The sequence below is a fragment of the Sardina pilchardus genome, chromosome 8 (assembly GCF_963854185.1).
Source record: "Sardina pilchardus chromosome 8, fSarPil1.1, whole genome shotgun sequence".
Classification (NCBI taxonomy): domain Eukaryota; kingdom Metazoa; phylum Chordata; class Actinopteri; order Clupeiformes; family Clupeidae; genus Sardina; species Sardina pilchardus.
The window spans coordinates 20,253,364-20,279,662 of NC_085001.1; the positions used below are offsets into that span (position 1 = coordinate 20,253,364).

At 43.0% G+C, this 26,299-nt stretch overlaps 1 protein-coding gene across 1 annotated transcript; it reads right to left on the reverse strand.

Annotated features, from left to right (window-relative positions):
- Positions 1–1,829: 1,829 nt before the first annotated feature.
- Positions 1,830–24,839, reverse strand: loxl2b (lysyl oxidase-like 2b). The gene is made up of 14 exons (XM_062543162.1): positions 24,726–24,839; positions 22,602–22,981; positions 21,148–21,323; positions 15,071–15,282; positions 13,031–13,247; positions 11,353–11,536; positions 9,453–9,607; positions 9,009–9,176; positions 6,859–7,024; positions 6,361–6,601; positions 5,753–5,868; positions 5,357–5,493; positions 4,027–4,138; positions 1,830–3,683 (listed from the first exon to the last, which is right to left on the reverse strand). Exons 2-14 carry the CDS (start codon positions 22,942–22,944, stop codon positions 3,613–3,615), a joined length of 2,298 nt encoding a protein of 765 aa, XP_062399146.1. The 5' UTR covers positions 22,945–22,981; positions 24,726–24,839; the 3' UTR covers positions 1,830–3,612.
- Between the last annotated feature and the right edge of the window lie 1,460 nt (positions 24,840–26,299).

Below are 26,299 nucleotides of genomic sequence, written 5' to 3' on the forward strand. Positions count from 1 at the left end.
TCCAGGTGCTACCCTAAAATCCTCGTTTATGATTGGCCATTAACAGAGGGACTTTTCTTGATGCACTTCCAGCGCATTAGTCTGTATCGCATAACTGTCCCGATAAATGAAACATTAGGCACATTCCACTTTTGCTTAAATAATTCCAATGGGTAGGCTATAGGGGAAGGGGAAGAGGAAGAATGAAAAATGGGATTGGGCCTGGGTCTGCAGCATAGACCTCTGAAGTTCGCCTACAAAAAAGCTACCATCTTTGCCCAAATAAGGAGATCCGGTATCTTGAGATTTTTTCTATGGGAAAATAACATGGGGATTTTGAATTTTCGCACCTGTTGAAATCTCATGGGGACGAAGAATTTGGAAATGCAGACGTTTAGCCCTACACAGTTTTGTCCTCTGCCTTCAAGAGGATACTGTGATCTTCGGTAGGTGAAGATGGCACACTTTGATCTTTGCTACTCCAGAGCTAACCTACAATGTAACTTGCCATAGGCAGTTAGCTTCAATTAACACCCGGAACTCCTTATATGGGCAAAGATGGCAGCTTTGGATCCTATTTGTAGGCGAACTTCAGAGGTCTATTATGAATGTTAGGTTATGCTTCCATAGACCCTACGTCATTGGTAGATTACTTGCTTAACCAGCAAGCCAGTTTTTTTTTAAAGAAATTAGGCAATAGTTTAGATTAAGGTTAGTCTTAAATTAAATCAAATTAGTGTTTATTTCATTCTTGTCTCATAAAAGAAACATGTAAGCATTTAGTTGAGAAGTGTTCAAAAATGTCAAATGTCAAATTATTTTAATAACTACAAAAATAGATAGTGTAAGTTGTGGGGAAAATGTCTTGGAGGAGTATACTGTATATATACTGTATGGCTTTATCTTCATTTACTAGAATATAATAGAATATCAATTGTAATGTCCCCATGTCCCCATGGGGGAATTTGTTTTAGCACAGCATAACCCAGTGATAGATAACTTTTATAATTATCTTTTATATGTTTGTTTGTTTGTTTATATGCATTTTATTCAAATAATAAATAAATAAATAATACAGATCAATTTGATGTGAGAGTATGGTCTTTGTCCTTCAATTTGTGAGAATGGTGTTTCGTACAACGTATATCTGTGCTGATTTAACATGAGCCAGTTTATGTTTTTCTGGATGTTTTGCCTCATGCCACAATTGAATTAATCAGTGCCCCACTGTGTGGAATCGCCAATGCCTTCCTTGCCCTGCTTCTCTCAGTTGATTGGTTGATTTCTATTCACTCTCATTGACCTGTGAAAGCTGGACTTTTTAAACACACCTTTTCTTTTGATATACAGTTGTGTGTCGAGTGTTGCAAAAACTAAATACACCCTTGTCCAACCAGCATATTAATAGTTAATGTGTGTAATTATTTAATTCACATGACTGACAACTTTACAACAGAATAACTTTACAATAATAAAACCACAAATGAACACTTTTACAATTAACCTGACTCTCGCCAGATCCTTGTATAATAAGTGCTTGCAATGTGCATGCCAGCCCACTTGGTGGCGCCCTGCAATAGTGGAAGACAGTTCATAAAAGACTGATTCAGTAACTCCAGCATGGATTCAGCTATTTCATGCATTGTACCAGAAGGGGGCAGTGGCTCCTGAGTGGGTAAAACTTGTACTCATCATTTACAGTAATTAGCCAGATGAATGGAAGGAAAGACAGTAATAGTCAGAACACAGTAAACTAGACATGATGGTTTCCCTCTAGGAGCGACTGTAGTCTACCACTAGTAATGATACGCATCATGGAACAACTATCTATGTGCAGAAAACACACAATCTGCAATGTGATATATGTATTTATTACAGTTTAAAAAATGCACAACATGGATTTTTACACTCCATTCAAGTAAGTGTATATATATATAACATGGTCATTCAGGTGACAAGTACCCTCAAAAAACAGAGGATATTGCTTTTTTTAGCACCAATAAGAGGAGAATACTTTCAAAGAAGACAACGAGACTCCCTGACATATCAATAAATACCAAAACAATTTTTCTTAAAAAAAAAAATGAAAAAAATGCTGAAAGATGTTGAAATGTTCATGATGAATTGAGGTGAAATGAGGCAAGGCGAAACCTATGACCGTATACAAGATCATTAAGATTCAGATATGACAGGCAGATTTCAAGCCTTGTATGCATTTTTAATATAACCTTTATAATGATGGACATACTATGATCTGACAGATGTTGAGCAGATTGATATGGAGGGATAGGTCAGTCCGTCAGTATAATTAATGTAACCAGACCACGATTGATGAACATAGTGTAGCTTAATACAAATCTCAGTGATATAGAATACAAATCTGTGGACGGAAAAACAAAGAAATGTACCTATATTCATTTATAGAATTGTAACTATATTTAACCTTAACTGTCTATAAGTATAGCTATATGGTATTAAAACACCAGTACCATTGTGAATATCTAAAATGGAAGGCTTAACTGTTTTATTTTAACTATATTTACCAGTGTTTAGATGAATATGAAATGTGAAACAATATGGATAAGTTATTTGCTTTTCCATTTGAGCTTAAAACACTACTGTACCGACACATACTGTAATTTTGCTAAACAGATTCAACACCACCCAGGAGTCTGATCACAAGTGAAAGAGAACCTTTCAGAATGGTCAGGTCAGTCCTGATACTAAAGGCACTAAGTGTGGATGTGGTCATACTGTGACTTCACTGTGATTAGTGGCTTGCAATGAGTAACCATAGTGACCACAATGTGAACCCCTGCCAGTGAAGGAGGGGAGGGTTCATCCTCATCTCTGTGTCTCTAGACGTACAGTACACTCCAACCTCAGTGTTCATACTGTGGCCTTCTTGAATGGGAGGTTATATGTAACATCTCAATCCGTCACAAGTGAGCTCTGTGCAGTGCATCATCTGAGCATATCCAAGCAGTGGTGCCTGCATGTCCTCGAAGGGCCCTGCTCGCTCTGAGATGAAGAATACTGGCTTTGGGATGTAAACGGCATTGATGAAGGCACTGATGGATAGCAATGTTGCATCTCTACTGGCAGGTAACAATATTCAATCAATATTAGAGATATGGTGAGTAGTTATAAGACTATTATATTTCCCAACTGACAAAATGACCTGAACCACATGTTCCGTTTAAGTAAACAAAGTGCATCTGAATTCCCTTTCATGTTTGAAGTGAGCTTGCTTCACAGAAACACAGTGCATCTCATCTGACAACTAACACTACCGTTGTACAGAGAACTTGGCTGGCTTCAACACAAGGCATGAGCACCATCTCTTAAGATTGTGTATCCCTTTGGCGCCAAACCCGTTTGGAGGAGCATAGTTCTTGGTGAAAGATTTTCCCCTACTCCAGGGCATGACGTTTGATGGAAAAAGCCTCTATCAGCGTAAAAAGACGCCACGAAGCAGACTGTGCTGGGATGAGATGCACGTGTCTCTGAGCAGTTCAGGTCGTGCTCATGTGGAAACACGAGGGCTGTAGTGGTTAAGGGCATTGGGTAATCTCACGGCTGGGCTGGGTTCCGATTGGCTCCCTCGGGTCCTCTCTGCTGGCTTCTCTCCTTTTACCTGTGGGATACCTGGTTGTTCAGGAGACCAGGGAAAGTATCTTCCACCTCCTCACTCATCGAACCACCTTTGGTTGGGGTGAAAAAATAATTATTAATAACAATGGTCAATCATTATCTACAGTAATTTCCCGCATATAAGCCGCATTGTGTATAAGCCGCAGGACAGTATTTTATCCAAGTTAAAAGAAACAAAACCATATTAATACCATATTAGCTGCCCCCCTGTATTAACCTCATAGTGGAAGAAATTTTGCAAAATCAATGTAAGCCGCGGCTAATAGTCGTGAAATTACGGTATAATTATATTTACACTATAATATGAAAATGACTGAATTACATATGAATAGGGTTTGATGATGTTCAAGTCAAAAAGTTATGAAGCCATATTCGACTGATCAGCCATCTTACCTATGTGACAACTGTACATCCATATGCGGTGGCCGTCATAGCGACATCTGCATTTCACCAAGTTATTTGAGAAGTCTGACTCTGGAACTTCATAGCTGGGGTTGAGAACAACCTGAGGTAAAATAAAAACAATATATGAGTGTGATAACAGTTTGGTGTTGCTGAGGGAACATTATCATTTTAACAGAGAGCAGTTCAGAAGCGCTCACCCCAGTTTAAATCAATGTCCAAAATTGAGTGCCAACATCATTAACCATTTTGATTATTCAAAGCTCTCCAGCATTCACATCAAAAATTTAAACAGAGAAATATTAATTTTGTATTAGAGAGTTAAAGGTCCCTATTTTGACGATCAGAAATGGATAGACAGGAAAGTTTATAGACATTAATGGCATGAATTTGTGATCAAACGCTGGGCGCTGGGTGCAAAAGGCTTGTTCTTATGGGTGTGTTTTGGGAGTAACATCCTTTAAACCAATGAAAATGACATCTGTTTTTCCCTTTGACAGCAAGCAGTGCATCAGTGTTTTGATAGTCAGCGGTGCATTTGAAGGAATCTGCTTGCAACCCGAGGGATTCCACTTAATTTTGCTTTAGCAAAAGCTGTTGACTAGCTGCACTTCTTTATCATTTGAATTCATAGGCAAAGTGAATCTAACTTCACCGTGAACTCCAGTGTGTGTAAAAGTGTGTTTACAGTAATGTCTCAGTCTCTCAGTAATACCAAAAAAACACACAAGAGGGCTCCCTTTCCTCATAAATTATGGCCAGACTTGCTTTACTGTAAAAAGAGGGGGAATGTTTGGCCTAAATGGAGAATTTTTTAAATGGAGTAGTTTTAAGTACTACTTGCCATATTTTTACATTCTTAAAGTAGAATCAAGTAGAATCTTAATGTTAATGATAAGAATACCTATAAGGACCGATAACTGTACCTATATCTTATGTCCAACTCTATCTAGAATGGTAGACTTGACTGTTTGAATTATCTCTACCAGTGTTATCTCTCTATGAAATGTAATACTAACCACACTGAGTTATGTAATCCATTAAGAAACTTAATGTAATGTAAAAATGGGTCAATTGAGCATAACTTCAACTATGCACACTGCTTTTGTGAAATACTGAGTACGTATGTGGCAGTAGAGCATATTTGTAGATTTTATAATGGCCTGCGGTGATGGAGGTATTTCATTAGTTTCACCTTTTACTGTGTAAGGTGATGCAAATTGGACTCCAGTGTGGCTGTTAGAACGTTAGAACATGCTGAGCTGAGAACTCAGCCAAGGCACTGCTGTCGAAGCTACAACAAAGAATGGAGATATATTACCTGGAATATATAATCTCCCGGCTTGATATCCGTAATGTCCACCCACTGGCAGTCAATATCATGTCTGTAGGTATCCCAGCAGCCAACTGTGATGCCCTGGTCACCAAAGTTTGCACACTCATACCGTTTCTCAATGCCTATAAAAACAACATCATCATCACGTTATCATGTGCAATTATCTACCTACTGATTCTGTACATTTCAGAGCTTTAATGTCTGATTACATTACATTATGTTACATTTAATGAGGCATTAATAAGGTACTAGTAAGGTAATAGTATATTATTTTAAATAAAAAATGTCTACAGTGTAAAGGTACCGGCACAAATGTCTCTTCATTTGTGCCGGTACCTTCTTAAAGAAACTGACCCAATAGAGTACAGAATGTCCGCTCACCTTCATCACACTCAGAGTCCTCCAGGCAGAAGCTGGCCTTGTGACCCTCGGCCACCTTGGTGCCGTTCAGACTCAGGAGGTCATAGTGGGTGAACACTTCCATGCTGTGATAATGCCTATGGAACAATGCCACAAACACAGCACATTTATATGCCGACTTATAAAACAAGTCTTCAAGTCCTCAAATAAATTGAAGTCGTCTGTAGCTGCTCAGTTAACACAACATATGATTTCTTCTTGGCAAATGCCAATTGGATTCTAGAATATCTTAAAAAGAAAGGTGAAACCCCAAATTATCTACTTTTAGATTTGCTCCATAGTATAATCTGCTGTGGCCCCTGGAAATGTACATGTATGCCATCCAGCACCAGCCATGAAGTCAACAGGGCGTTTTGGACTGCGTACACAGCTGCAGCTTTTCAATTACAAGGCAAGGACACAGGCAAAATGGCATCAGATTAAAGTTATTCCGAACATGTCTCATTTCTGTTCCTTTTCTCACCAATAAAGCATGTAATAGTACCATGTTCTGTATGCATACGCAGACATAGTTCTTCTTGTATTAAATGAGCTAGCTAGCGTGCTCGGATCATGTCTCGAAAACTTGCCTGTGGCAGTCATGCCAGACCCAGGACTCTCGGTTCAGTTTGGGTTTGAAGTCCGACTGGCCGTTGTTGTGGATCTGTGAGGAGAAGCGCAGCAGGCGGCGGAAGGAGTTAGCCGGAGTGGAGCTGGCCGTGGTGGCCAGGCAGTTCTCCTCGTAGGCACACTGCAGCATGAACATGGGCCGGTCCTCCAGGTACGTCGTCTCCTCCACCACCTGGGGGTTCAGCACCAGGTCTGGGGCCGCTGGGAGGAGGGGGAGGGGGGAGGGGGGGGGGTGTAGAGGAGGACGGTCAGTCTGACTATTCAGAAAATGTCTACAAGTGTTTGCCAGGATCATTCAACAATGAAATACTGCCCTACAGGTAAAGATCAGCTCAAGTGATATGTCTTAATTTATATGGGGCTGACACTCTTATCCAGACCAATTTTGCTTTTACTTTACTTTACTTTTCTAACCCTTACAATTTGGGGTTCAAACAGTGCTGTAGCACAAAGCTCACTCTCAGAACAGGAGACTCCGGCAGTGTAGCGTCCTCCTCCGCGGGGGCAGCTGAGGAATTCTCCGTGATGGAGGCAGTGAGACAGGCTCATCTCCGTCCCCGAACACCTCACGCCGCTCATCACCACCGCGTCGTTACTGACCAGCCCCATCCAGTACCACGACTCCTAGCAAACGAAAAAAAAAAACATAACAAGAAAGTGCTCTGAATTAGTCGTACAATACACACACCAGTCACTTTGGTGTTTCCCTCTTGTTGTTACTTCTTCATTTTAGAAGACCTTTGTGTTGCAAGGAGGCAAGATGGTAAAAGAGAGAATGACTTCTTGATTTAACATGTTTGACCATAAGAGGGAGCTCTGCTGGTATTTTCCAAGCGGGCACCACTCAGCTCATTCCTTTGTTCTAAGTCTAAGAGCTCAGGTCTGGTCACTCGACGGGTCCAAAGCCCACATTAGGAATAGGAAATCGTCTGTATAAAACGTTCTAATCTAAATACTTAAAATGACATAACTCAGTCAAACCAAATGTGTTTACTTAGATGTTTACATTGTGAATACATGCAGTATTTCCAAGCTTTTAAGACACTTTTTTGCTTTGAGTACCGGTAGTAATATTAACATGTTGAACCACAATTTACACTGACATCACTGACTGCAGTGCTGATTATACATCAGCTGTAGCCTATCCATCATTAAATCTAACTGAAGCCAACGACACCCTGATAATTTCCTCTCAAAAACCCCATTTATTTATCCACATCCTCCACGTCCTTAGTGTATAGAAATGTCCAACCTGTGCGACTGACAGTCACTGCTATTACAGCCATCAAGCCATCCATTAAACTCCCTATTTGACATACCATGTAATTATGCCTTTGAACACAAGCACTGCGACCTATAAATAATCCCAAGGTAGAGTCACGATGTTAGCAAACTAAAAGGGAATATTTTGTCACCCGTGGCAACTCCAAACACGTGCACCCCCACACACGTAGGCTACACACACATACAGACACACACACACACACACCGACAGACACACACACACACGTGCACACACATGCACACAAGCATGTACGCACACACATATACATATACACATACACTCACACAACACACACACACACACACACACACACACACACACACACACACACACACACACACACACACATTACTGCTGAAGCAGTAGACAAGGGTAAACACTCTGACCTCTAGGAAACAGGCTGTTTTCAGCGCTGCTCTGAGAAAATAAACAACTTTAAAACTGTGACACTATGAATGTTTATCATTTGGGAACAGAACTTTGCAAGCAGACTGTCCAGACAGGATGACTTTGCGTATTTTTCTGCATTACAGTAAAAACAAAACTCATACCAATCAAATCCACAGGGAAATATCAAGGCAGCAGTCGTATTATTTTGACTTTTCAACACCTGGAAAAATATCCACCGGTCCTCCCTACACTTCTGATTTGAAAAACAGGCTTTCTTTGTAGCACATCCTGCTTCAGGTAAATGTAGCTAACGTACCGATTACACCCAAAATGGCTAGAAGAGTTTGAATGAGTTTAAATGTCCTTTAATGAGCAGCAGAGGAGTCTTAATATGGACGGTAATCAAAGAGGGAAATGATCCGACTTCATGCTGGCACTGTAGTCAATCGCCTGAAGGCTGTAACGTGACTATTTTCCACTGCACAAAGCAGCCAGTTCAACCACCCCCCTAGACCTTCATCTGCTGGAAAACCACAGCCCATCTGGTGAATTACATCACTGGTCATTTATAGAGAGGCTCAGTGAGCAGCTTCAGATCTTTCCTCAACCGAGCAACAGCCTCCCGTTCTAGTGGTTTTTCAAGTGCTAATATAATTAGCAACTTCAAGTGGATGAGGTATTCTAAAGGCTCCAGACGTTTATGCCTGTTTTTTAATATTATCATTATTAACCTTGTATATTTTGCATGTGCACATATGTTCATTCTTGACACTTTAGCAATGATAGAGACGCTAAGTTTAAAGATGCCTTCAAAAGCTGCGAGAGAGTGAGGAAAGGGGATAAAATTACTGCCCAGTATAAACTGCTTTTATGGCCATGCACATCAGTAAACGATTCAACCCTTCGGAGTCTTCACATCTCCGGGCCGCTCACCTGGAAGGCGCTGCTGGCAAAGCCCAGACCCAGCTGCCGACACACCACCATGGCCTCCATGGTGCCCCAGCCCTCGCTGCACACGGTGCCCCACACCAGCGAGCCGTTCTTCTCCATTAACACCTCCACGCGGCCTTCAAACGGGCTCCGACCACCACTGAGGCGAAGCTGAGCAGGGGAAACAGAACGAGGTTGGTAGTAATGGAAAACTACAGATAGGCATCACTAGAAGCCTTGACACTTTTTTTTAAAGTTTCAAACTGCACATTGAAGTTATTTTCAGTCTATGCCATTCTACAAGTTATTTAACTAGCAAATGACTTTAGCATTATTTCATTTTTAGTCAAATAGTGGTGATTCTGAGGCAGGGTGTTTTGAATGAGAGTCCTGGAAGAGTAGGCTCCGGTATCTGTTGCATGCTGCATGCTGTATCGGCTAACTTACCCTTTGTTGAAAGCCCATGGCGGGGACATTGCACCGTACACCTGCGTCCTCCTCATGACTGCATCCCGACTCGTTGTCCATTGTGAATTTGCAGTCAACGATGGACTTCTCAAAGCCTGTGCAAGCAACCTCGTTCAGGTGAACGGGGCCCATCCCTGGAAAAGAGTGAGTGCACACTTCTGTTAGGGTCAAAAACACTTGAGAACTGGACAAACTACAATGATGAATGAGCCACTTCCACTAGCTTCATTACTTTCTCTAGTGGCAAAATGTGACACATGACGTGGCATAGTTTGACATCGGCTCTCTAACACCATCCCCATGCCATTATCTGAAGTTCCCTGGAGAGGGCACTGTCAATGGCCAAGACCCAATCCACAGGGCCCAGCTAAGCCCCAAAACCCTCACTCTCACTCCTCACACACTTTCTCCCAAGTAAAATAAACCCAACTCTACTGCACCAAATCCAGCTGCTCCAACTTCACCTTATCTTCCTACTATCTTTCTCTCTCTCTATCCCTTTCTCTTTTTTCTCTCTCTCTCTCTCTCTCTCTCTCTCCACACACATCGAGCCTGCCTTTCTACCAGCAGGCTGTTGTTTAATTGTCACAAAGAAAACTAAACTCTCAGACAACTCTGGAAGTTCCCATGCAGAAGTGTTAAAGGCACACACCAACTTTTTGGGAAATTCATTTATTTGCTGTCAACCCCAGAGTTCTCTTTTCTGTGTGTGACTAGCCCAGTCTGGTGCCTTTAGCCTAGCTTAGCATAATTCACTGGAAGTGGGTTATACCAGTTAGCATATAGCCTATGCCTCCTCTTATCCAAGTCTAAGACATCTGTTGATGCTAGCTACTGTCAGAATTTAACATGTTGTACTTTCTATCTAAGACATACATTTGACTTTCGACAAATTGACAGAAATTCCTTTATATCCAGGACTGTATTCAAGAGACATTCCTCATCCAACTCAATTCAATAAAGCTCCATAATATTTCAGCCATCTTCTCCCAATACGATATCTCATTATTTTCTGCCCCATTAAGTCCCCAAAACCCTTTAGGGAAATCATAACTGACAAGTAACAACATAGCATGACATACACCTTATTCATATGATAGCATGACCGATGCAAAGGATGCTACTTCATGGTTCCAACTGACAGCTGTACCCTCCCACTTTACAACAGTGTGAAAGTAAATCACCGGAAACAATAATTGGCTTTCCCCACGGAAACAACAGATTTTCTTCAAATTTCACCTTCTGTTTGCAAGCACAGAATTCCTGAGGAATTCATAACCGCTCAAAAAAAGGCTTGTCAGCCTAACTGTCCACTCTGACAACATCATCATCAAAGTATGCCATTTCAGCAGCTGAGGCTGTAGTTTCTCACTTTCCATGATTACTGCTGAAAGCTGTGAGGTGGTCTAAGACCCCTGAGGAGACAGTTTGACACTTCATAAAATGCACTGAATGCACACACACACACACACACACACACACACACACACACACAGGACCTTCACTGGGCACACCGTACCATCTCCGCTTATCCGAGTTTTAATATTTTAAACAACTAACATGCAGCGCATCAACATGGTTCCAAAGAAAACAAACAACATGCAAATACCAATATATCATCAATCAACATGACTTATTCCAGGCAAAGAAAAATGTCCATGTCTGTGCTTGCCTCAATCTTGCAACATGAACAATAGGAACATTGGATCTTGGACGACACGGCAGCAGAGAAAACTTCTGAGTGAGCCTTATGTTCTCCTTCCAGTATGAACAAACATCTCTGAGCTTTAGCTTGAATCAAGCTCAGGCTGGTTCAGGCCTGTGTGGCGGCCGGGGCAGTGAGTAAATCCAGCGCTGGCCTCTTGTCAGCTCAACTCACCCTGTCCAAGGCGTCCGCCCGAGAGGGCCTCCTTGGCACTGCCGAAGCCCAGCTCTCGGCACACGACCGTGGCGGCCATGAGGTTCCAGTTGTCGTCGCAGATGGTGCCCCATTCACCGGTTCTCAGGACCTCCACACGGCCCTCTCCGACCACCGCTCCACCTCTCAGACGCACCAGGGATTGCTGCAGGAGAACACATAAGTAACCACTCAAGAAAAGGCAAATAGCAACCACATTATTAATCTATCAGTAGTCATCATTATTCGCCTGTTTGCAATTTTCCAAAGTGTTGGTCAATTCCAAGGTCAATTGTTTATTGTGGTCAGTGCCATGCATCACACAGTTGTTCAGAGGTTCAGTGAGATCTAGTGACACTTAAATGCAATGTGGAAATGTGCTTTTCATTTGGAATGAGTTGACAGGTTGTGGTGGCACGTTTGGCTTTGAATAAAACTTTTGACCATGTTTAGTGTTTGCTAACGAACCTGACTAGGGAAAAAATGCAGGCCACATCGTAAATTTCTCCTACAGGCAATTACCAAGGTTGAGCACGTAACGACGCGTAATTGGCGCTGCCAAGGGCAAACACTGACATCAGTGTTTGTAATCGCCATCTAATGAGAACACTGTACTCAATTCAATTCAGTTTTATTTAGTGCCATACACATGCACATGTCTTGAGGCAGCTTACAGAGCCCATTTTGAACTCTATGCTCCTCGAGCAAGGACAGGATAAAAAAATCTTGAGCAGAGCCATGGCTCATAGGTTGGGGGAAGGTGTGTGTGTGTGTGTGTGTGTGTGTGTGTGTGTGTGTGTGTGTGTGTGTGTGTGTGTCCATAAGTGTGTGTCTCTGTGTGGGTGGGTGGGTGAGGGGGCTGAAGGGGGTATATCTGCTTGAGGTTGCTTCCCCAAAATGCCTTTCACGAGGCATTTCACTATATATTCAAACCTCAGAGAAAATTACGGCTCGAGTTTAACCTTTCACTTTTCACCATGGCTTCAGTTCAGTAGCAACAATAAATCAGCAGGGCAGGATGCACCTGGAACCAGTGAGTCTATACAATGTGAGGAGAGGCACTGAGTATGTTTATCCGCCATTATCAGCTAGCAGCCGTGAAGTGGCCACCGTGCTTTCAGCACTGGAACTTATGATTTACACAGAGGAGAGAGTGAGATCACCACAAGGGGAAAAAGCCTGTCAGTGTAGTGACACACACACACACACACACACACACACACACACACACACACACACACACACACACACACACACAGTCACACACACACACACACACACACACAGTCACACACACACACACAAATGTTCTGGTCAGAGAGCCATAAACATCTTCATCTAAGCTAATCTTGCACAATTTACTCTCTAAATTTCCATTTCACTGGGGTCACGACGTTAGAACAAGTCTGCCTGGTGAAGGCAGGATAAGACATCTAAAGAATGCTCACATGGCTCTCGCAATCTGGGCAAACTCAGAGGAGGACAACCATAGAGCTGCAACAGCGGAAGGACTAATGAGATCATTTATTTATCATTTGCCCCTCAAGTGTGTGTGTGTGTGTGTGTGTGTGTGTGTGTGTGGGCTGTGTGTGGGCTGTGTGAGGGGGAGAGTAGCAGACTCGCTGGAGCAATACAAGTGGCATCGTCGTGGGATTCCTACCTCCTGTCTGAAGGCTTTCCTGAAGCCCGTCATGGGAGTCGGGGCGAAGGAGCGGCCGGGGACGCAGCTCACCACCACGGGGAGGCCCCGTCCGCACGTGTTGTTGCCCTTGGTGGCGAGGGCCTGACCCAGGGTGCAGCCCGAGAGGTGGGCCTCATTCCCGGTGCAGTTGACGGCGTAGTCCCAATAGGCTGGCTTCCTCCTGCGGGCAAACATCCTGGGAAGGGACGGGGAAACCCACAGTAAACAATCTGAGGCCATGCAGTTTCACCAAGTTACAATTATGTCCTTGTTTCTGTCAGCTTGGTCATGTTAGTTTCCTTTAATTGACTTCCTTTGATTTCATTTAAGGACTATACAAAAAAACTACTGTGCATTAGGGGCTGTTAGTGTAATCAATTCTGAGCTGGTACTGTTTTTGAGACTGTGACTCGTGCAGGAAGTTGCTTGCTTGCTTGCTTGCTTGCATGAGGCACTAGATCTTTTTTTCCTGATTACGTGTCAGAGTGCAAGTAAGGTTGAGCGTGGTCTTCGAGACCTCCAGGCAAGATTTTACAGGCGATGTGAGCAGTACAGCATGTACCGCAAACAGTCTGCCGTCTGAGGTATAGGGAGGAGGAAACCCACATTAAAAAGGAAGCCCAACATTTGTTTTCAATTTGGACCAGGAGTGAAGAAAGAAAAAAAAATGTCTCGTGCTGGCAATCAACCAGCATCAATCTCAAAAACAAACTGCCAAGGGACACATGCAGGTTCGGAAACATGGCAGGAAGAAAGAGTACATTCAGGAGCGACCCCATCTTCCCCACTTGCTTGATTTGAGTAACAGATGTTTAACACTATTTGACCCTGACGCATTCCTCGTCTCCAAAAATATTCTTTTCATCACACACCTCGGACGAGAAGAAAACAAAATCCTCAGTGAAAGTGACTACTTTTTCCCTGCGAAGGAGCCGGTAATATCGAAATCGAATAAATCACGAATCTTTGCAACATGGCGCGTCAATGGTTCTTTAGCATAAAACCGGACCGCCACTGCGACTGGAGGAGACTATCATCATGCAACGGTCCACGTTTTTATGTGCGGCATGAAACAACTGGAGAATCTTGGCAGGGAGCCCCGCCACTGGAGCTCCAAGCCAGCTTACAAAACCAGACAGAGCACGTTCCACGGGCATAAACATGTGCGTGAGTGGCCGCACGTAGCAGGAGCCTGGCGAAGACTTTAAAGTTATCTCTCCCCCCTTAGGCCACCTCGGGTTGGTTCGTAGCCGAGATTGCAATATTTTACACCTGATGACCACCTCCCCAGAGGCTATACTTCACACTTTTTCATGTACATATTTCAGCCGGTAAACTGACATTTAGGTTGCTTTACACGCATCAGCGATCTACAGGCAGCCGTGGCAATACATTCAATATACAGATACAGAGATTTTCTCCCCCCCTGCATAAAACAACATAACATAAGACATATATAACACAAAGTAGCAACACATACTTTAAGCTGAATCACATGAAACAGCAGATTTATTTCCAATGTGGAGAGAATAAACATTGAGCACCTGGTGCGTTAAGCTATGAGGGATGGGGCCTCCGGATCTGTCTTAGCAGGGTTCAACTGTACAGCGCTCCCGACAGTGTCGGCTCTGGGGCTTGGGGTATATTTTGGGGAGGTTATCTACTATTCCGCTTACTGGCAGCACGGAAAAAGGGTCCCTCAAAAGAGATTTGACGACAAATACAGATGGAGGACTGGAAGCAGCCCTGAGTGCTGGAAGGCTGCGCTTTGGTGATAACCTGAACACACTATTGCTAGAATAAACACACTGATAAAGCAAAAGCCTCCTATCTCCACATTATAGAGTCATGCCTACAAATGTGCCTTAGCCTACACTGCATTCTTAAACTATGAGGTGAGATAACAGACTATTCTTTCAAGTATACTGCAATAACATGGCAAGGCTTCCCCCAGCTCTGGGCCTGATACATGTCCCTTTCCTGTGTCCAGTTTGCCCTGTCCAGGCGGTCAGCACTCACTTGTAAACTCTGGTGTTGTAGCGCTTCTCCCCGGGAAAGCCGAACATTCCACAGATGACACGGCTGTTTTCCTGCGTCCACTCCTCGTCACAAATCTGCCTCCAGCGGCCGCCATCCTTGATCTCCACGTAGCCCTCCGTTACCGGGGTCCGCTTGCGCAGCGAGGACAGGATGGCGCGGATGCGGACGTCCTCCACGTGGATGTTTAAGCTCTGCAGTCAGAACGTGCATTTACGTTAACATGTTTGCAGTATGCAAATTGGCCGGGTTTCCCAGATTCGTTAAGAGCTTCTTAGGAATGCTCCTAAGAAGTTCTGAGCACTCAAGAGCTTCTTAACGAATCTGGGAAACGCGGCCATTGTAAGCACTCTCCTAGGAATATGAATAAATGTGTGTGAATACCTCTATACTGTACATAACTGTGCATCCTAACGGCGAATACAATATATATCTGTACTTAAGAATCATTTAGTGCTGCATATTAGATCATAGAGGGTTCATTCAGATGTAAAGTGAGAAGAGATTGAAACCTGGGCCCAGTTTTTGGTCTACTCATAACACAGTTGTGATGGGCATATATGCACCGCTGACAATTTCACTGGCTCATCATCCCAAGGTAAGGATTATTCAGTGCATGACTCCGTGTTTTGACATATTTTGCACATTAAAACCATATGTGTGAGTAAAGCACCAGAAGTATGCAGGCCACAAAAAACACATCAGACAAAGCGCTTAAAAGTCTTTGGCTGTTTCTGTGGCAAAAATGACAAGCTCACTTGGAAGGCAGTCCGCCTTCTGCAAAGTTCAGCGTGCCTACTCAGGCACGGCCTCGCGAAAAAAGCCCTTTGGATTCTGACGGCCCGAGACAGAGAGCGGAGTGAAGAAAGACTTCCCCTCGGTTGAGTCTCTGGGTTTACATGAACTACTCCCCCCCCCCAACACCCCCCCATCCCCACCCCCAAAAGACCAAAACCGCATTCCTGTGCTACGTGACGGAGCAAGCCATGGAGCAAATGTCTGACTGAGTCTGAGTGCAATTCGCTGGGCTCAGCAGAACGAGAAGAAAAAAAAAGGGGGGTCCATAACCATCTCCGTCTGCCTCCAGGTTTCCCTGTAACTAAAGAGGGAGAGAGAGAGAGAGAGTCTGTCCTGCTTTATAATTAAATGTATGGTTTTCCTGATGGTGGGATCAGTCCAGAGGAATGTGCGGATGCTACCCACGACGGAACAGCCACCGATGAGTCCCAGTCCTCACCACACAGAGCCGGCCCAGCGGAGAAAAGGCAGCCTGGGCGTGCAGCATGCTACAAAAGCTGAAGGCTCTCATCCCTATCCAGCAGAACGTGGGCTGGGGTGGTAGGAGAAAGGCTGTAGTCTGGCTGTATTCACTCAGAGAGACAGAGTTGCATACATAGAGATGGACTAGAACTCTCTATCATGCCAAGTGACTTTAATTGAATGTAAAACTATGCCGAAAGCATGTCTGACAAACAACAATTACCAACATGGCTATGTTTGGCTTGTTTGTGATTCTTGCAAAACATTCTGTCAAACGAAGGACAAGGCACTGGAGTGAACTTTCCAGAGGCGCAATGTTCTGAAAGGCTAAATCTGACTTTGTGGTTGTGTACTGAATACAAAAATCAACATTTGTTTTCGTTCTGGGAGGAGTCCTGCTGGGACTACGAGAACTCTGTTCTATTTATCTTATCCAGACAATGTGTGGGCTAAGTATACAGTATGTCTTGGACACTGACACCAGTGAAATCATACATTTGGACAGACAGAAGCCTCTCAGGTTGTATGGCTTGATTATGGCTCACGGCTCTCGTCACGTGTGTCTGACAAAGCTACAGAAGCATGGTAAACATGCCTTCTGAAATATAACGCTTATCCATCAAGGAAAATGGACAGTGGTGAATAAAGGGATGGTGGTGTGTGTGTGTGTGTGGGGGGGGGGGGGTTGGGTTAAGACAGCTGGAGTATCAATCTGTTAGGGGGAACACTTTCCTGAGGAAGCAGCGTCACTCTGGAAACTTGCAAAAGCTCTTACTCAACAGGGCCCTCCTACAACTTACAAAACACAAGAAGGAGCCATAGGCTCAAGTGGTGAACCAACAGATGGTCCCGGGTCAAGGCATCATGTGAAGTTTACCTCAGCATGGCTTATTTTTTATTTATGTATGCGTCATGACAGACAGACACAACAAACAGCTGACTACTCCTGCATTTGTCAACAGTTTGGAGTTGTTAACGGCCGTAGCGCTCAAGATGGGCGAGGTCTTTACATTACTATGCCAAATCCCATTGCATAATCTTCTTCTTCTTCTTTACATTGCATAATCAGAACAGGCATGTGAATGTGAATAGAAAATGTGACTTCAGAGGCTGCATAAATCACATACTATAAGTTACTATATCTCTTAAGTTCATTGTTCAAGTGCATTGTCTCTTGCTGTTAATTATATCTGTGGGTTGAGGTTTAAAGGGTTTAGTTCTCACATAACTAATACTACCCCTCCCCCTCCTTACCCTCATCTGGTGAGAATAAAACATTCTCAAAGAAGTCTAATGCATTTCTTGCCAGTGAAAACAATGGTGCACGGATCAAGCAACATATGGTTTCGATGAACACACTGACCCTCAATCAGATCCAAAAAAAAAAAAATCCTGAGAAGTTGCTTGTATTTTCACTTACATACCCAAAGGACTGGAACAAGACAGGTCAGCTCAATCCACCCACATCACAAACCAATAACATCCACCATCAAGCTCTCCTTTATTTCAATCCATAACAAACATGCCACATATTCAGTATGGTCTACGACTGGTTGTCTGTGCAACCCACCGCGTGCCTCTTGTGAACGTTTGCTAATCAGTGTTACAGTGACCGTTCAGGCACCACGCCCTCCTCTAGTGCCACAGCAGGCGTTTGAGTGCTCGCACGTGTTGGACAGGGCCCAGGCCTGTGTTGTTGTTTGGTCACCCACAACACAAATGGGTAATAATGATCTCCTCCTTCCCCAAATAGCCAACTTTAATGAACATGAGGCGGCCCTGAGCACAGAGACTTGTTCTCACGCAATTAAAGGCAGTTAAAGAAAAAAAGCAGGGCCTGACAGACAAACAGGAAACTCTTTGAAGAAGAAGATCTTCGAAGACATGGCTCCGGAGAGAAGCGTCTGAGTATAGGACTGTGTATTGCCGGCACAGCCTTGAGAGATGAGAGATTGGTTATCCTCAGAGGCTAAGCTTCAGAGACTGGTGGAAGGACATGCCATCCCATGTTAGTCTATCTCTGTGGGGAGGCATGACATGAAGTTTTGGAGACATGCAAAAGATGAGAAAACCGAGGCCAATCTCAAAGGCAGACACACAACTACAAACACAAGCGACTCTCCTTTAAAGTCATTATTAAAAAGCCACCTGCTGTGCTAGGCTCAATATGGTGTCTTGGAAAGACTAGGCTTCCTCACTGGCTTCATCAAGACCAGCTGACAGAACTGTGAAGTCATAGCACTTAGCAACATGCTCGCTCATGACCCGTCACAGCTGGTGTGGACACACCCGTCAAACTTTCACTGCCTGACGCTTTTTTTTTTCTTTTTTTTTGACACCGTAGTTTATGGCACAGCGCTGACCTCTAACACATTAGGAAATTGGATGTCCTAACCTTTGACACGATGGCAAAAGAAGAAATATGGCTTCTTTCATATAGTGCACAGTTTTGGTTTGTGTTTGTGAGTCTTTCAAAGTGACGATAGCCAGTTTTTATTTTATCTTTCATATATCTTCACTGCTCCTCCATCATCAAGGTACAGTAACCAAGATCTGATCATAGAATTGTACTTTTGAGATCAGGCCTGACTGACGTAAGGATACTCTGATGCCCCAAGAATGTTTCATCTTTGTATGTATTCTCTTGTACAAGTACGTATACAAGTATAATCACAGCATAAAGTACTGTAGCTGTGGCATTCCAAGCCGAATATTGGACTTTGCACTTTGAAATGTGTTTTTCACATTTTCGCAACTGTCACTGATTAAAAAGAAATGCATTCTCCAAAATAACTTTCTATTCCTAGTTTATTCCTAGACTAATGCCTCAACGAAATTATGTTTACTCTAACTAAAATGGCTTCCTCTGTCTACATGTACATTGGGAAGAATCAGACCATTGAATATTTTAAATATGACGACAGCCTGGAAACTGAAAGCTGCCAACAATTTCCTCCACAAACATGCAAAAGAGGACTAAGACTTGTTTACCCCAGTTTGTTGCCAAGCGTTTAGTCTTGTTGGAGAAAAAAAGATTCCCTTGATCACAGACTAGTCATTGAAATGCATGAATTTCATCGAAAGCCTCTGATTGAGAATATGGGTTTACGGTGTGTGTAAGTGACATATAACTCCATGAAATATACTACAACAAAGCTTTGATTGAAACAACTAGTTATGTTTTACAAGCATTCAGATATATATTTTACATACTGTTATACACACAATTTGGATATAAACCAAAACAAGGTGATTCAGATTAAGTTCAATACTCAAGAAGAAAAGTTTTGTCAAGTATGTCTTGTATACACTCATATACACTTTCCATAGTATATGATGAGTGACCTGAGCAGAGACAACAGACTATCACACGTACACACACACACACACACACACCGCATCTTGAATGCTCAATCACAATCTTTTGTCGAACTGACAAAAAAAACACGATGTCAGTCAGGGTGCGGAGGCTGGTGAAAATGCCGGCTTCTCTATTCATTCCAGAGCTCATCTCTAGGCTACTTGCTTATCATGTGGGCTTAAACACCCACCCGGGTTCAGGGTCCCTCCTGTGGTCAGTTACCTCATGAGCATTCCCAGATGATGTTCCGCCATCGCTAGGGACTTTTTTTCCGCATTTTTTACTGCATCTACATGGAGCCCATTTGGTCTGGTGGTGAATGGAAAACCTGAGTCTGGCGTTCCCGCTGGATAGCACAGCTGGAGACGTGCAACAGGAGCTGAGCTGAGACGTCTAGACGGTTTCAGGTCTGAAGTCTTGACTCATATACTGTAATCTCATAAAAGCTACTGTTTTTTTTTTTTTTAAAACAAAGATCAGGTCGAAACCCACTGAAGATTCAACCATGTTTTCAGGGCTATGTTTTGTGGCTGTCCCCTCCCAGATTAGTACTCACAATTTCAACTGCAATTTCCAAACCTTGAGAAAGCTTCAATTAATTCACTTCTTACTCATTTTTGTCTTATACAGTACTGTATGTAACTCCCCCTTTTCTTATCATATTCTCATTCTGCATGCCAGCCATAATATCTCATTTGAGAATCCCTCTGCAGGGATTCTTAATTTAAGGCAGAAACTAAAAAAAAAAAAAAAAAACCTAATCCCTACACTCCCTATCCCTGTTGACCGTGATAGACCCAAGTTGTCACGGCTGTTTGTTTTATGGCCATTAAGTGTGCGCCGATAAGAACCATGTACAGCCCCGGCTCTCTGCCTCCCACTTCTTCGGCACTCCCCAGGGGCACGAACAGTCGCCCCTCATCAGAACCAGCTGGGTGATCAGCACAAAAATGCTTTGAGCTGCCAGAATACCTCATAATATTCAAGCGAGAAACGCTGGAGCAACACTGCATTCTGCAAGGGCCTGCACCAGAGTCCTGTATATTGCAAAGAGTGATTTCAATGCAACATGTAAAAAGTGAAGTTCTTGCTTTTTCGTGCTGTGCAAAGCAATGGTTTTAATGGCATTCATAAAAGCATTCTGTCATGAGAGACCGTGGCATCTCTGCGTGAAATATAGTGGAATACTGTGTTTGTGTTCTTTTGGAGAAGATAAAGGAACTGTGCTGGTTGTCCTAAATTGCATCAGCTAATGTGTGACCATGATGACAAAAAGCAGATGTTGCAAGGCCACAGCTATGCCAAGCCGGGCCTCTGATAAAACAAATGCCTCCAAGTAGAGAGAGAGAGAGAGAGAGAGAGAGAGAGAGAGAGAGAGAGAGAGAGAGAGAGCACACCAGGACATGTCTGACACAAAAAGAGGCAGTAAAAGTCTTACGTCTATATTGTTGGACAAAGAGTTGATAAACTTGAATCCTGGGATCCTCTTGTCACTGCACACGACCCCCACGTCCTCAGAGTGTTTGCAATCAGACACCCCGATGCCATTAGATGGACACTGCGCCAGGGTCTTCTCCTTCCCAGTGCAGTGGACATTGTCAAACCAGATACGCCCTGGAAAATACACATGACATCGAGATACACAACATGAGGACTGGACTGGACATAAACAACAGCTTACAAGGGATTGTCAGAGGATCAAGGGATGAAGTTAGTCAACACACTTTAAACCAGGCGTCTCCTCTTGGGCCAATTCTATTCTCCCTTTACATACCACCCTTAGGTTCCATCCTCAGAAAATATCATATCTCCTTCCATTGCTATGCGGACGATGTTCAAATCTACATGCCTAAAACAAAAAGATTCCCACTCTTTTAACATCAAAGTTTGCATGGCCCTAAACTTTTTACATATGAAAAAAAGTGTTTGTGAGGTCAACATACTGCAGACTTGTGCTCCCTAGAATCTTACATCGAGAAGTCAGCAACAAATCTAGATGTCACCTTTCAGATTTTAAAATGGAGAAACAAATACTGTGAGCTCTGTAGTAAAGTCAAGTTTCTTCCATTTAAGGCTGTTACCTAAGGTCAAGCCCTTTTTTTTTATCAAAAAAATGTAACCTGCATTGTGTGGAACCACCACGGTCCAGCCCTGCACACGCCCGGACTCAAACCCGCGAAACAGCAGCACCTCGGATCAGGAGTCGAGCGCGCTAACAATACAGCTAAAAGCCCAGGCCTCTATGCAGGCGCTAGCTGCTAGCTGTTCTTCGATCGCCCGTCTTCTGCTAGTGTAAACCCACATGCTCCATCATCCAGGGACACTTAGGTTGGCTAACCAATGCCGCCCGGTAGTCCCACTGTCAAGCTTAAAGACCATTGGCCCTTTGCAGTAACCGGCCCTAAACTCTGGAATGAGCTGCCACTGCATACACAGTAAAACTCCCTCTTTGCTTGTTTTTAAGTCACACCTTAAAACTTACTTTACAACTTTCAACTCAGTAAAAGTGCTTCTGTTCAAGTTCTGACTGTTTGTACAAACGTCTACCTGTCTAAAAGGCTTCTGAACCTTTCTATTGTATAGCACTTTGGTCAACTGGTGTTGTCTTAAAAGTGCTTTATAAATAAACCTGACTTGCCTTAAGTCTTTGAAGTAGCACACAATAACTAAATCTGAAACCTTCTGGCTTAAAAACATTCAGTTTTACATTTATCATATTCATAGCTTCACCATTGTTTTCATCATTGTAAAACAATGCCGATCATGTTCATTTTATGGCCAATTCTTCAAAATGGCAACCTAATTTTCTCAGTGTCATTGGTGTGGAGGTGTGGAATATCAAACAGAGCAATATGTAGGGATAGATTGTTATGTATATAAAATCAATCTGACCTTCTCCCTTCCCGTACTTGGACGATGGGGACCAGGAAACGGCCTCCACATAGCCCAGCTCCTTGCACACCACATGCGCATTATGTATGGTGAAGTCGTCGTCGCAGACAGTCCCCCACGCTCCTTCGTAGTACACCTCCACGCGGCCCTCGTTGTGCTTGCGTTTGTCCCCGGCGAGGCGCAGCTGTATCCTGGGGGTGTCGGCGGGGAGCTCTGGGGGAGTGTAGGTCTCCACGTAGGGGTCCGGGTAACCCGGTGGGTAGCCTAGGTACTGGGCCTGGCAGAGACCCCATAAGCACATCAACTTGGCCAAGAAGCAGGGTGGTGACCAGGTAGCTGGCATAGTGGCAACAACTCAGCGATGCGGTGGCTCCTTTTAACTGAAACGAGCAAGGAAATGTTGGATGAACCATTTCTTCTGTGTCAAAACGAATTTTGTGCTCAAGACATTTCCTCACAAGTATGATCCTAATGAAAGCGCACCGGTGGCAAAATTAAATCTGGGCTGTGTCTAAATGACTCAAGGTAACATGGGTTGTCAGGTTTGGCTTGAAAAGATGCATTATGAAAGCTCTACACCTAACTGAATAAGGTGCAAGCACACTTCAAACACACAATAAAGCACTATGTTTCAGTCTATGATGGGTATAGGATGTCTGAGGGCATTAATCAGAGTTTCCAGTGCTTTCTTCGCAAAGACAAAGAGTCATGAACTTTTTCCAATTTGGGAACTTTGGGATAAATATAAAATCAGAGATGCAAAAAATGGTCTTTAAAGTGCTATTTTATCAAATATGGTCTGGGTATGGAAATATGCTGACAATAAAACATATTGCCCAGCCACTCATGGAAATTTTCCATTCAACGACAGCATGCTTTTATTTTGTACCGTGATGTGGCAGTCGTTACACAAGTTACACAATGACTGTGTTACAAAATGAATCTTGGCAATGACTGGATGCTGTCAGGGTCCTGTTTCCCCACCCACATTATCTATCAGCCCTTACAGTTGGACATCTCTTTTCTCAATATTCACCATGCTGATGCCTATGAACACCGAATAGGCACTTATAATATTAAGTATTCAGGTGTTCATATGAATGATGCATCCCACTGTTTACCATCACAGTGCAATTAGTGTAATTTTACAAAAGCTGTGTGATCAATTTAATTGAATGCAGAGACAGTTTTTTTTTTTTTGGTTAAAGGTTCAGAAGCAGGTTCAGAAAGATACACATCACCAGCCAAACCAACCAGAATTAATAACTTTCAAAATGCTTTGTTAATGGACAGGGCTGAATGGATATCATGTCAAAAGCCCAAGGTAAGTTTATGGCCTTTAGAGCGGAAACCTCTGTCTCCATATTGGTCCCCTGCCTTAGCCACTCTAAAAGAAAAGACCTCTGTCTCAGAGAATCAGCTTTTTTGTTCCCGTCAAAGACAAGACACATAGTTTCCACTGACCACCGTGGTAGGGGAATCTGGCAGGGCATCAGAGGTCATGTCGTCAGACATGTAAGTAATTGCAAAGGAGCAGTGGTGACCCACAGCAACCTGGACAATTTTGAGGACATAGCTACTTTTTGTGACACCCAGAATGAAAGTGCCTCTAGTTGGCAACAAAGAAACTTGAGTGTGTATTTTCAGCATTACGAATGACTTAAACTATTGGAATGTCTAAACATCTAAATATTTTACATGTCACTACAGGATAAACAAAGAATACTTTCTTGACAAAGTTAGGTCTAGCATAACATAAATGAGGCTTATTTTCTGTATCAGGCTATCTACTGGTTATAATTTCAAGGGAATATTAATTATTTTAGCAATCTATCTGGGCCCCTCCCCTTGTCATAACAACCTTTGCAACCTCACAGAAATGAACCACAGTGATATGTGAGTGGTTACAGTTAAATTGTTACTTGAGCAATGTGGCTATTTAAGTTGTCAACTGCATCAAACCTATGCTAGACAGACAATTCCCCTTCATCACCGTTGTCTTGCAAAGTTGTGAGACTGAACGAAATCAATAATGCTATCGAAGTGAAAAGCTTATTTATCCTTTCATTTAGATAATTTCAAGAATGTAGCCTATTATTGACGTGCATAAAGGTCGGCACTTACTGTGTTTTTGGAGACCGTTCTGGTTGCAGAAAAAGAGCTGTGGATGGATTAAGGTTGGCTATTATAATCCTTTCCCAACTTTCTTTATAACTCAAGCAATTTGAGAGAGGTCCCATACAAAGTCACGCCTTGCAGAACTGCCCCGTTACGCCCACGACTGAAATGACCTCACTGTTGTAGATTGTATTTAGATGAAAAATAGCTTACATTCTTACTTTCTGCGTCTCCACTTGTTTCATGTTTTATAAGACTCACGGGGACCTTTTTAACCGCGTAGAGCTAATTTATCCGTTCAAGCAACTTGATTGCATTGTCTATCAATGGAACACAGCGTTGCCCTTTGCACAGCAATCTGGACGTTGTGGGAATTCTCAGATATTATAATGTGTTTATAGTTGTGTAGCAAATAAGTGCCAGGGTGGCTTATATAGTGGCACGATATTTCAGTGGGCAACACAAAACTTAAACGCGTCGGTGCACTTATTGGCATAGAACCTGCACGTGAGGAGAACATCGCCACCAGGTGGAAGGAAATTCACAAGTCGTTCTAAAGACAAAACGCATGTGCTTATTAACTAGTTAACTGGAAGACATCATTTGAGTCTCCGGATTGCATTGCGTTATTAAGAGGTAATGGATTTCAGTAGGCCTGTGACACCGGGTTGTGACTTGAAATATACAGGAAATATCCTCACTAAAGTTTCTGACTGTGGTCTTGTTTGCCTCTGTTCTTCTTCTTGACTTGAACAGCTCCGTTCTGACCATTATCAGACGCTCTCATGGCATGTCCAAGTCAAATGACCTTTGACATGGTTGTCTGGTTAAGTGGACTTCTTACTTGGAGTTGTTGCAGCTTGCATCTATATGTGGTTCTACTAGCAGTTGAGTTCTAATGAGTTATATCCTGAAGGGCAGGGGTAGGCTGCAGCCCAAGGGCCACATACAGCCCTTTAGCTCCACTCTAGTGGCTCCTTGGCTTTCTCTAATAATGGAAGTTATAAAATATTTCATATAGCCGTTAAGCTACAAGCTGTCCCAAAATATTAACAGTTGGTGGAAATATTATACTGTACAATACAGCATATATGCAGAGTCAGGCAAGTATGTCATATACCTGAGGCTAATTAAGATGGAGATGTTTAAAATGATTTCTATCTAACAGTTCCGATATCCTTGCGGCCCTAGACATATTTCGTTTTTATTTCTGGTAAAAGAAGAAGAGAAAAGGTTGCAGATCCCTGCTCTAGGGTGTAGCAAAGCCTTATGAAACGGACACTGAGGGACTATACTCGGATTATGAACAATATATATTTTTAGCCTATTTTGTGAAAAAGAAAAATTGAACAAAAACCGTGTGGGGGTAATGTCATTATTGCACTTAAAGCAGTTAATGTCTTAAGTTTGAGTCCATGTGATACATAATGTCTTGGGAGTGGATATAACTAGAGCTAAAACAGTTAGTTTTTTTATTTGCACTATTTTGCACTGTAATATAGTAATCATAATAATCTATTTGGCAATGCATGTGAAAAACCTTGGTTAAAAGAACAGGAAGTCCGCACACCAGATAATGC